Below are 12,561 nucleotides of genomic sequence, written 5' to 3' on the forward strand. Positions count from 1 at the left end.
ATTCCAAAGAGTACTCCAGAGAACAAACGAAGAGTATTTCTGACACTAAAAAGAGATAAAGGCACAACAGAACAAAATGCATACACATTGCAGTCTGAATACTGCAGTCTTCTACTCATAATGACACCCTTAAATTCCTCAGCTCTCCTGCTCCACAAAGCCCTCCCCCAGCCTCCCAAACAGACAACTGGTTTGTTTTTAAGGATTAGCCGGAACTATTTTTTTTCCTCTAGAGGTCTCTTATTTCACTGTTGTTGGAAGGATAAGGGTGGGTGACTGACATTCAAGTAAGCTGAAATGCGAGCTGCAAGTCTTTACGTTTTTCAGTAGTAAGTCACTTTCATAGCAAAGTCCTTTTCAGAAAGGTAACTTAGATTCTGTTGGCCAAAATACACCCCCATACAACAGGGATCTCTTCTGAATCTTAGTCAGTCTTACCTGTTTAAGTATCTTACCAAGACCTGGCTCACAGAACTCAGATTTCAACCCGATACAGTCTCTTCTATTTCAGTCTACTAGAATTACTGAGTCAAAAATCTTGTCATAGCTAGTCCAAGAAACGTAAAAGTGGGAGACCTTGTCCTCCCCCCTCAGAAATTGTCATCAGTGATGTCTAGGAGCTGTATCACAAAGACCTGCAAAGAACGCTTGCCCCAAGGCCTCTTCTGGCCTTCTCATTTCATCTTCAGTACAACTTCCCCATGGGCTGTCACATCTCCCAGCCCTTAAGTATTTCTAGGAGCCAAAAGCTGGAACTCTTAGAAGGGCTTAAGATATCCCCCTGAAATTTAATAAGAGTTGCCCACATAGCTCCCTTTGGCCCCTTTAAAAAGTTTCTACATCGCAGAACATGGTCAGGTACTTCTGGCCCACTTTTCAGCATTCCTTTAAACATCTGGTTAACAACAACTGCTAGCGTAGCTCTCTGAACCAAACAAAGTCAGTATGAGCGCAAAAATATTTCTCGCTTCCATTTATTTCAAGAGTAAAGCTGTGTTTTCTGCAAAGCTCGTATTCAACAAAAATACTCTGTAGGCATCCATTTTTAAAGAAAATATTTTATTACATTATGGGAAAAAAGCATAATCATCCAAAGTTGGTATTGTTAAAAAAATTGAAAATTTATTTTAGACAGCGTGTCGGTATATTCTGTTCCACATGGGAATGATAAGAAGACTCTATATCATTACTAGATATTGCACAGTCTGAAAGAAACAAAAACAAATCACATGATCTTGGGAACCATCTCACATTATGAAAAACCTACAAAGAAAACATTAAAAAAAAAACCCCAACACACAATCCTTTCTTTCTACAGTAGCTTTAAGTTTATAATTCTTGGAATGACCATATTCCACTGAAGACCATCTCAGTGACAGGAAGCTTCATTTCAGCAATCCCTTGTGCAAATAAGATTAATAAAAAAAATAATAATAATGCAGTGAAGTCTTTTGATATCGTGTGGGTGGCAATAACCACACAGCTGTTAGATCCCTGCCTGGAAAAACGAAACGGGGAAGGAGAAGGAAGGGGACTTAGGCCATAAGTTTCGCCTGCAACTCCATCTCTGCCGCCCTTTTGAGTGCAACATCCACCAGTAGCTGAAATCCACTAAAATCCTGGTTAAGGTCTGGTGGGGTTGGAGGAGGAGTGTTAAAGAGCCCGCTTTGTGCGTTTGCACCAGGTCCCAGTTTAGATGCGTCCTCATGGTAGGAGAGGGAGTTGTCTGTGAAGCCGTTGGCCGGGAGCTGCTGCAGGTCCGTGGTTTGGCCTACGTCAGCCGGCTGGCAAAAGTGGAACGGGGCGTCTTTCAATGCAGTCACAGTCGTGTGGCAAATCACCGATGGCCGAGCCAGGACCGATCCCGGGGAAGCTGGCTTGGAAGAAGACACAGTCTTGCTGAGCTGTGCGCCAGCGGGAAGGAAGGCGGTCTCCTCCAGCAGGGGAATGTAGTTCTTTGTGCTGATGGAAGACTCTACCAGGCCGCCCTCGGGAAGCTTGGTCCCTCGCCGCGAGATAGTGAATTGATTTGGGTCTTTGCCATCCTTCCTCAACATGTCAGGTAAAAGCCTGCGGCGTGCATTGATAAACCAGTTGCAGACCTGGGAATATAATGACATCTTAATTTCTACCTTCATTCATTTCCAACTATGTGCCATTAGAGTCGTTGGGTTAGATTAATGAATCCCTCCAAGCAGTTTCCTTAACTGCAGAACAAAAGGGAGACCTACTGACAAGTTCTGACACGCCTGGCAGAGGCCCTTCCCTTGTCCCAGCTCTACCCCCAGCTCCCCACTCCTGTTACAGAAAGCCCCGGGACATCTGAAGACTGCTAGCCTCAACGGAGAGGTTTAGCTTTTAACTCTGTGCACACACATTAACCTATTAGCTATTGTTCCCTATGCTTAGGTTAATTAACAACAGGAAAACCTTTTCTCTCTGAAGAGAGCCACTCCTCCCACAAATAGTTACTGATTTTCCTTGTTCAACTGACTGTGTCGACAGACATAACATGAATTACCTCATTTAAGTTTGTCCTTGTTTAAATATCAAACCAGTTTCCTGGGAGATACAGGATAGTTTATAGTTCAACGTCTTTTTTCTGTTTACTACATAAAGGAGGTTTTCTTTAGGATGTTACTTTAAGGAAATTTTACCTTATAGCCAACTACAAAATTTGTACAAACTAATTAATCTGGAAAAATAAAGCCCAGAAGTGAACAGGAGTGCTCTATATTTAGCGCCTCTCAAAACTAAACCAGGGTTTACCCAAGTTCTCGTGCAGCCACCTTCCCATGAGGTGGAAAGCAGCAGTTGTCAATAGCTATTCCACCAAAGATGATCACAAGACTAATGTGTCCAACAAATTACCTTAGGCAGACACTTTAAGTCTTTTGGGGCCCGATTCCACAAAAATTAGCACGCATGCTTGAATTCATGACTGACTGTTCTCCCAGAGAAGTAATTTTATTCACAATAAACAAAGACCATCATAGCACAATTCATTTGTATTTCTCCTTACAGGTGCTATCAGAGGGCGAGCGAGTAACAATAATAAAGGAAACCTCACATGCGGCGTAAACATTTCTATCAGTGACTAGATCACAGGCAAATTAAGAAGAAAACAGAAAACAGCTCCTTTTGAAGCAAGAACTACTTTTTTTTAATACCTGTAGTGTGGAAAGGTGTGTTTGTCGGGATAATAGCGCTTTTTCTTGCTCTGAAGGATAAGCATTGTATCGGTGCTCATACAGCCAGTCCCGAAGAATCTGCACGGATTCCTTGGGCAGGTTGCCACGTCTCCTCCGTTTGCCTGAGCCAGCAGATGAGGAAAGATCCAGTGGGACATCCATAGTGTCATCATCCTCTGTTTCACTGCCTGATATTGCAACTACACCTACAATTATAAGAAGAAAACAACAATCAGCCTCCTAAATCTGTAAACTACTGAGCTCCAGCACCCTATGGTTCAGATACTTTTTATTACATTAACTGTCTTTACTGTGAGTCATGGTATAGCCTCCCATACAGGAGATTTGTCCTGTAGCGTTAACTTGTCAAGCTGTAGCCTTTCTGTCAGCTGAACAAAAAGTAGCACCAATGATCTGTTCCTAGGGGAATTCTTCTCTGCAAACCCTCATTTTCTTGTTCCCCTGGCAACCTTTTATCTGCTGCATGTTATCAGATAGCTCCTATCTAATGCCAATATTGTCCAAATTTGCTTGCTATGGTATGCATCCAACACTTTTCTGCAAGGATAACTATCCAGCGGCTGGGCAAAAGGTCAATATGCAAGAACTTAAAACACCCAACTCAAGCAATGGGTTATTTAATTACTTCTTAACATGCTGATGCTTCCCTCCTGGGAGGGATAGCTTGTAGATTTTATAAATTAATAGCTCAATCCAGATGTATTAATAAAAAAAATAATGGAACAAGACAAGAAGAAAAGTTGCATCTGCGCCCACCCGAGTGAAATTTCACTTACGAAGGAAAAAAAAGTACAGGAAAAGGAAAGAACCAGGTGCCTAGAGTCCACCAGTTTATCAGGAGATAGACTTCTTTAATTTAATTGCACTTCTGTATCAAAGAACCACAGTCATTTAATGTTTGGGTGGATTGGTTTGTTTGTTTTAAATTTACCGCACTTTGCATCCTAATTATTTTTTCAGCTCCATGGTTTTCATCTCATATTTTAATCTGTGGAAATGTGTGTTCTGTGCTACACTTACTACGAAGGCTCCAGATTTACAAGTTAACTGCATACCCTTTTTCTTCAATACAAAGGAACAGATTTCAAAATTTTATTATCCCTTTATATATACACACCACACTGCTAGTAACACAAAGCTATGGTATGTGAATAAAATTAAAATAAACAAACAAGTATTCAGTAGTTAGGAAGATTAAAATTCTACTCTTTTGGTAGGATACACAAGTCACTGAGTGAACAAATAGTACTGCAAAATACAATGAAAACCATGCTTTAAATACTCACCAGGTTAAGCTCACCAGAAATTTTAGGAACCTTACGAACTATATATAAATCCAAATGAAATACCACCCATTTTCAACTAGTACAATACTATCTTCAAGTGAAATTATACTGGCTTTCAGAAGCATTTTCTAGAAACTATAGAAGGAAAACAAGCCTTTAATCTTTCTGTGTTTTGAACTTAGATTGCGGGGGCGGGGGGGAAGAAACTTGCTCATTCCTAGCATCAAAACTAAAAACCTTCATAGTAAAAACAAGTTAAATGTCAAAAGTATAATTCAAAAATTCTGTTCAAGGAAACAAAGTTAGCCCTAAAATACAAGAGGTGTGCCCGTGAAAGCATAAAACTATATAAAGCTACAGTTATATCCACAAGTGAAGAAACAGAAGGAATTAATGTAATAAAAAAAACCAAAACACACCAACCTCCGCTAAGAAAGAAAGAAAGAAAGAAAGAAAGAAAGAAAGAAAGAAAGAAAGAAAGAAAGAAAGAAAGAAAGAAAGAAAGAAAGAAAGAAAGAAAGAAAGAAAGAAAGAAAGAAAGAAAGAAAGAAAGAAAGAAAGAAAGAAAGAAAGAAAGAAAGAAAGAAAAGCGAGCGAGCATGTGCAAATTTTCCTCAATACCTGGGGGGGGGGGGGGGCACAGGAGGACCTCCTTCCCCACACTTTCAAACTTTAGCCAAAGCTGACATGGTAAATTATTCTTTCCTTTCCCTATTTATGAATACCTCCAACATCCTTATATTTAGTTTAAGCTGTCCAAATTTCAATGCATATTTTTGATATGCAAGCATTCCCAGCAGGATGATCAATCTGCAATTTGCCTGGCATAGTGACTTCCGTAACTTAGTGTTGTTCTCATTCTCCCAATTGCTGATTTATGTAACAGACAAACACCAAACTGACATACCAAATTTCTCCTGTGATGATTAGCTACATAAATTATCCAGTCACGGAACAGGAACAATAGGACAATATTTAAATAGTCAACACAAGATAAAACTCTAAATTATGTAAACAGGTTCTTAATTCATGTAGAAAGTATGTCAAGTTTGCTTTAAACTGATTCCGAGCAAACTCCTTTGTATTTGTCATAGCTTCACGGAAAGTGCTGTCACGCTTGCAACCTAACCTGAGAACAAGCCTCACACAACGGGCTCCTGGAGCCATAAGGAACGTTTCTTGGAACAAAGATCCTGCACAGGCAACATGATGGCTCTGCAAAGCAACTCATCCCTTTTAAATTGAATTTAAGAACTAGCTAAAACTAGCCTACGCTATTCAGACAATGTTTTCAAGTGAGCTGTTCTTGTTTGTCAGAAACCAGAAGTATTGCAGCATTTCAGTGGGTTGGGTTTTCTGTTTGTTTTTAAATATAATAGGGAGCAAGACAGGACCTTGGAAAACAGGGAGAGGCAAACAGGCTGGAAATAAGAGGGAAGAGAAGCCAAAGAAACTACTCCTATGAGAAAGTTAGGTGTCTAATGGTTTGAGAGCTATATTTATGTGGCATAGCAAAAAGTCCTCCAGACACACGCTACCACATCTGGAGTAACCTCCGCAAGTTCTAACACACAGCAAAAAGACTCCATGGGAGCCTCTCTGAATTTGAGAAAACTGATTTGACAGCAAAACTTCTTCTGGAAGAACTGTTGCTCTTTTTCACCCGAAAAAGAAAAGCCACAAGATACTGTCTGAAAGCCAGCAGCATAAAAACGTTTCTCTATTTTGCAAACATGATCTTTTGCTAAAGTAAAAGTTGCCATCTGACTAACCGTAACCTACCTAGCAAGAAATGAGTCAACAACGGAGCCCGCCCTTTGACCCGCTCGCTTAGTGTGTCATATTAATTGACACAGTAAGTTAGTGACACAAAGCCCGTTTTGGTTAAGCAGGAAACTCAGTGTAGTACAACTTTTCCTCATTTAAATGAGCTCATTTAAATAGCTGATCAGCCCTCTGCACTTGTGGCAGATCTCTCCAGCGAGATACAGAGCGAGCAGCAACAGGAAGTCATGGCTAGAAATCTCGCACTACCCCAGCTGATATTTTTTTACTAGAGCAGGAGCCACGTTGTTGCTGTCAAGGCTCTGTTTTCATTAAAGCGTTCCTGCTGATTACAACCCAGCTTTGTTTTTCGATCTTGTTAGTAATCATGCTATCCGCTGCTGGTTTCCTGTTTTAACAGGGCCCAACTGAAAAGGCTTCTGGCTAGGCTCCACGACTGGACCACTGGCTTACTGTTATTTACACCCAGAATAAAGGCTTGTGGACATGACGAGTAGCCCCAGCTGACCTACTAATTTATTTCATCTTACAAGCAGGCTAGCGACAGGTTATTTTATGTCTTCTCCTAAATACACTTAACCTAAAAACTGCTTTTATAGGACTAGATTAAAGCAGCGTGAGTTCAGTTGCAGAGAGGTCTGAGAAACAATACAAAATCCCAGTTCTCCACTCCTGCCATCACCACTTAGATGAGCAGTCCACGCTATTAATGACCTAAGAACTACATGATCAGCATCCCTTCTTTATAAATTACTTTATCCTCCAGGCTTCCCAGCTGAAGTCATATACATGATTGAACGCACTGTTGCATCGTATCACAGCCCAAACACTTCACAGGTCCTTCCGTAATCAGCTCAGGGAAGATTACACCTAGGATCTCGAGTCTAGGCTCACCACCCAACCGTTAACAGCTTGAAACAACTTGTGTAAAAGTACAGCAATGACTAAAGTCGATTTCAAAATAAACTCCTGCTACCTAAGAAGGCATGCTGAAATACTTTGAGGGGGAGGACAAAGTATTTAGAGAGGCTGAGAAAAATTAAGTTAAGCAAATGAAAAATTTAGGCTAAGTATCAGGGGAAAAAAAACCCAACACACAACTATCCCATTGTGTCGAGGAAGAGCTTCACAGAGGAAGTGGCAGAAGCCGATTGTTATTCAAAACAGGACAAAGTATACCACAAGGAACAATCTCTGCCCTCCAGAGAGGGGATGGACAAAAATCACCTTACGGAAAACCTCCACCCCCTTAGGGTTCTCTGAGTTTATTAAGCCGGATTTTTTTTTGTTTTTATGAGCAGACAAACAGAACCAGTTCCCATTTAAGGCCCCGATCCTGTTGTAACCAAGTTCAGTAGGATTCCTCACATGTATAAACTTGAGCACATGCCTGTGTCTTTGCGAGACTGTACTCCAAATCAGCTAATTAACAAGCCGAGTATGTTCAGTGTGATTGCTATCACGTTGTTATTTGTAAATTAAACTATCCACAGAAGAGTCCTCGAGGTTTTAATCCACAGCCTGTTAACTAAAAAAAAAACCCAACCGAAACAACAACCAACAAAAAAATCCAACACACAAACAAAAAAACTGACTAAAATTTAATGTGAACTTAAAAATCAACAACCAAAATAAACTAGTTTAAAATTATTCATAAGTAACCAAGAACTACAAGGATGCAGAAGGGAAGTTCCACAGTTAAAAAAAAAAAAAAAAAACAAACCAAAACACAACTTTTTCCTCTGCATAGGTTTCATAATTGAGGAACCAGCTTATTTGTTCTCCTCTGCATTTCACAGAGGAGATCTATCGCTTCTAAAGCAGCCAGACTTGGCTATGCCATACACTTTTTTTCTTTAAACGGGATTTTTCTAGGAGTGCAAGCAAGAAATCTGTAACAAAGTCATTCTTTGAAACTTCTTGAATAAGCCTGAAATGCCAGGAGGTCACAAATAACTACAAGCCCAACCTTTAATAAAACAAAGGCGCCCTAGCCCTAACATCTTTTTAAAAGTTTCCTTCTTTGTCTCCTCACCTTTTAATTTCTGCCACGCAAACCCCAGGCCCATGGCCCCTCTCAAAAGTTCTCCCTCCTGCCTGTCACCTTTCATTGTTTCCATTGTTTCAGCCCAGGACTTGCAATCCTCAAAGCAGATCTTCCCCACCACCACCCCTCTCTCTCTCTCTGTCTCTCACACACACACACAAAGCCCTACACATGCATACCTAGAAACTACGTCAGCGTTTTTCACACGCATTTATTTCGGAGGTGGCAAGAACAACAGTTGAAAGTGCAGGGAGTTTGGTATTTCACCAACCAGCAGCTGCCCTCGGGGAGAGAAGTCTGAACAATGGAAGCAACAGCAGACAGGAAACCAGCTCACCACTGCTGTGCAAATAGGGAGCATAGGAATGTCCTAAAAATAACTGGGCTAAATTAATTCAGTGAAACCATAAAAAAAAAAAAAAGGAAAAAATACCAAACCTGCTTGCAATAAGGTTATGGATCTCAGCCTACCTAAGACGACTGAAACGTTTTAAAGTGGCTGCTGTCACTGTCTCCTGGCACAGCCGGCGGAGCTCGGTATGCAGCACATGTTGTAATCTAAAAATCCGTGCAGTCGGCTAGCAGGCTGCAACGCGCCCTGCGCGCCCGGCTCCTGCGGCAACTCGGAACGCTTCCCTTCTAACCACCACCCGGCCTGCTGTTTAAACTTCGTCTTTGTGCCTTAATTCCCTTTGTGTGTGCTCCCCTTAAACGAGTGGCACGTCCAAAGCTTCTTACCAGGGCTACAAACCATATTAGTACATGGCGTTTCCAGCAGCCCGATGATTTCACGACCGGCATATGCATTAACTGCTCCAAGCGTATTAACAATGAACCAGGCTGCTCTACTATAGAGCCGCAGGAATGCGTAGTAGGGGAAAAACAGCACAACTCTGGAGTACTGAACATGCGCACTGCTCCCCTCTAACCCTCCACTTCGGGTAATTTAATGGTCTTTGAATGCAAAACACCCTTCATCCACGCTACAGACTGGTAAATCGCAACTGAACAGATCCTGCTTTGCTCTAAACTTCTTTCCAGCCAGCGCAGATGTGTTAAATCTGAAAGCACGTTCCGCGTCTTTGTGGCCAAGCTCCAATTTAAAGACACTTAAAGCACCACAAGCGAAAGAATTAACAATCCTCTTAACTGTAAAGTTTGTCCGTTTGTAAATCAACACAAAGAAAACTTAAAGAGCCTTATTTTTAGGGGGGGAGTCGTCTTCCTCCTTTTAATCGTAACTATGTCGAAACTTTGTACTTTTTTGTTGTTGTTTTAAGGGATAAAAGAAAGGGAAGGGGAAGGCAGCAACTTTCAGCAAAACAAGGCGGCCGAGAGCGCGGATGGGGTTTGAGCCCCCCCCGCCGAGCCCCCCAGCCCCACGCCGCCGCGAACAAAGAGTTGCCCGACGCCGACGGGTCGCGGCGCTCCGAGTTGCGGGAGACCCCACTTTCCGAGCCCCAGGTTGGGAAAACGACCCGCACCCTCGCCCCTCGTTATCGGGACGGCAGGGATCTGTATGGAAAAGCGACAAGCGTTTTAGCGGAGGGCAAGGGGAAGAGGCTCGGCCGAGGGAGCAAAAACAAAACTTCGCGAAGGCACAAAGCGGACGGCTGGACATGTTTTTGACAGGGAGCCAGCGGCGCTGAGAGGCGGCCGCCTCCAAACAACAGCCCCGCATGTTTTGTCTGGGAGCGGAGCATCCACTGCCATCTTCCACGGGAGCTCGGCTGGGGGGGGAGTGGGGAGCACTGGGGAGAAAAGAGCCGAGGAGAAAAGGAAAACAGACTCCGTCTGGCTTGGCAACAGCCACACACACACGCTTACCCCCCCCCCCAAGTCGTTCCCGTAAGGACTGGAGAGGCGCAGGGCACCCCGCTTTCTCCCAGCGCCCCATCACAACTACCTTTTTTACTTTTCATCTTGATCGCCAGGACCGAGACGCCGCTGCCGCCAGACACCCCGCACGCCAGGAGCGCTCGCTCGCCGACGCAACTTTCTCTCCCTTTGCTGGACGCTTCTCCTCCTTTAAACTCGGCGAGGAGGAGGACGGAGAAACAGCAGCAGCACCGCCGCCGCCACGGAGCGCGAATCCAGGCGCCCAGTTCGGGGCCGCGCTGCTGTCAGCGGGAGCCGCAGGGCTCTGCCTCCCCGGGGGTTTTCTGGTGCGGCCGCTGCCGGGGTGGGCTTCCCTCCCCCCCTTCCCTTTGTTCCCTTCTGCCGGCGATTGGCCCCGGCTCCTTAAAGTGAGGAAAAGCACGGGAGGGAAAGGTACACAGCGCCCGCCCTCCCCCTCCTCCCGCAGCGAGTACGGGAGAGTCACCGAGCGCTGCACTGGCACTCGCGGCTGCCGCGCTGCCTCCTCCTCCTCCTCCTCTCTCCTCCCCTCCCGCGCTGCTGGGGCTCTGTCAGACGGGAGGGGAGGGACGGGCCGGCTGGGGGGGGGCGCCCGTACCCGCTCGCTCATGCACGCACAACGGCGGCGGGGGGGGGGGGAGCCCTCCGTGCCTCCCGTTCCCTCGCCTTTCTTCCAGGCAGACGTTTGATCATTAAACTGGAAGGAGAAGGGGGCGAGGGAGGGAAGGAGGAAGGCGCGGGGCGGGGGGGGAGATTTTGACAGCTGCCCTTGACTAGCCTCCTCCTGTTGCTGCCGGATGAACCACCCACTCCTTCGCGTGAATAGCGAGGAAAAGAAAGGAGGAGTACCTATGGCAGGAGAAGGAGCCCTCCAAAGACCGGCGGCCCCCGACCGGCTCGGCGGGGGCTGCTTCGCCTGCTGCCCCCCCCCCGCCCTCTCCCCTGCGACGGCACTGAACGAGCCCCGGCGCCGGCCACCCCCTCCCGCGGGGGGCCGGCGAGCCCCGTTTCTGGGGTTATTTTTACATCAGTTCCTAAAGGTTGTTTTTCTCTCCCCCGCCCGGTGGATTTTGGTGCGACACACGCTCGTAGCTGTAAAAGAGAAAAGTCTCACAGCTTGACTCATCCCTCTCCGGCGAGCACGTGGTGCAGCAACAGTTTATTTTCCTCCGGGATTGGGAAAGGCGGGAGCTGCGCCCCGCTCGTTGGCGGAGGGCTCGCTCCGCATCCCCACCGAGCGGCGGCCACGGGGGACGGGGACCCCGAGCAGCCTCGGCGGCGGGTGCCGGCCCTCCCCCGCCGCCCCCGTCAAAGCGAGGTGCCCGTAAGGCGCCGGTCTGAAATTTCACGCGCGAAGGTTTTTGGCGTGGAAAGTTAAAATAAGCCGCCTGGCCTGGGAACACGAGTGGGGAACGTAGCGTAGCGTGCTTTTAATGCCCGTGAGTGTGTATGTATTTGTATTGCTCCCGCACTGCCACATGTTGGGCTGTTTGCGGGGGGGGAGTGGGGGCGGGGTGTGCGTGTTGAGAAGCAGACGCTTTAAACGGCTGATGAAATAGTGAATCCCTACGGCAGAGCAGGGCTCCCTCCTGCCTGCCTTCCCCCACCCGGGCATCCGCACCAACGCGCGCTCGCAGCAGAAGAGGAAGCAAAAGCGTTTTAACAGCAAAATCCTCCCCCCCACCCTCCCAAAGTACCTCATAACTATTTTTATGTGTCGTAATTACAGCGACCTTGCCGGAGACAGAACAGCTGTTACATCCTGGGGGGGGAGATGGGAGGGGGAGATGGCTGGTGAGTCACGTCAGTTAACAAGGCCCCCCCCCCCCCGCGCCCGGTGCTGGCCGTTGCGGGGCCGGCGGCTCACTTTCGGGTGACCGTTGGAGCGTGCTCGCTGGTGCCCGGCCAGCCGGGCTGGCGGGCGGCGGAGCGGGCCGGGCCCACTGACTCACAGCGCCGCGGGCCAGCGCCGAGGCGGGTGGACGGGCGGTTGTGTCGCGCGGCGCGGCGCGAGCCGGGCCGTTACCCGCTGATCCAACCGCCTTCCAACGGCCGGGCGGGGGGAGCGGGCACGCGCGCGCCCTTCAGGCTGCCTTCCCGCCGTCGCCCCTTCGGTTGTGTCCGGGCCGGAGTGAGTGAGCTCGGTAGGACGAGGCTCGGGCAGGGGTGGGTGTTTTTAATGTGAGACGAAGCGAGCTGTGTCTCTGAGGGACCGATGACTCAGGGGCGGGGGAAGGGGGGTGCGCGCACGCCGCCGTGTTTTTTTCCTTTTTTTTTTTTTTCGGTTTTGTTTTTGGTTGTTGAAAGTCCCGCTTCCCAGCTGTGAGGGATGACTCTTCAAACGGGTGTTGTGAGCGTCCGGGCATGGTCATGC

At 46.7% G+C, this 12,561-nt stretch overlaps 1 protein-coding gene across 1 annotated transcript; it reads right to left on the reverse strand.

Annotated features, from left to right (window-relative positions):
• Positions 1–1,042: 1,042 nt before the first annotated feature.
• Positions 1,043–10,881, reverse strand: TGIF1 (TGFB induced factor homeobox 1). The gene is made up of 3 exons (XM_074576696.1): positions 10,237–10,881; positions 3,171–3,397; positions 1,043–2,102 (listed from the first exon to the last, which is right to left on the reverse strand). The coding sequence occupies exons 1-3, from the start codon at positions 10,250–10,252 to the stop codon at positions 1,536–1,538; spliced, it is 810 nt and encodes a 269-aa protein (XP_074432797.1). The 5' UTR covers positions 10,253–10,881; the 3' UTR covers positions 1,043–1,535.
• Positions 10,882–12,561: the final 1,680 nt, after the last annotated feature.

Source organism: Larus michahellis, chromosome 2, assembly GCF_964199755.1.
Source record: "Larus michahellis chromosome 2, bLarMic1.1, whole genome shotgun sequence".
In the NCBI taxonomy this organism is placed as follows: Eukaryota; Metazoa; Chordata; class Aves; order Charadriiformes; family Laridae; genus Larus; species Larus michahellis.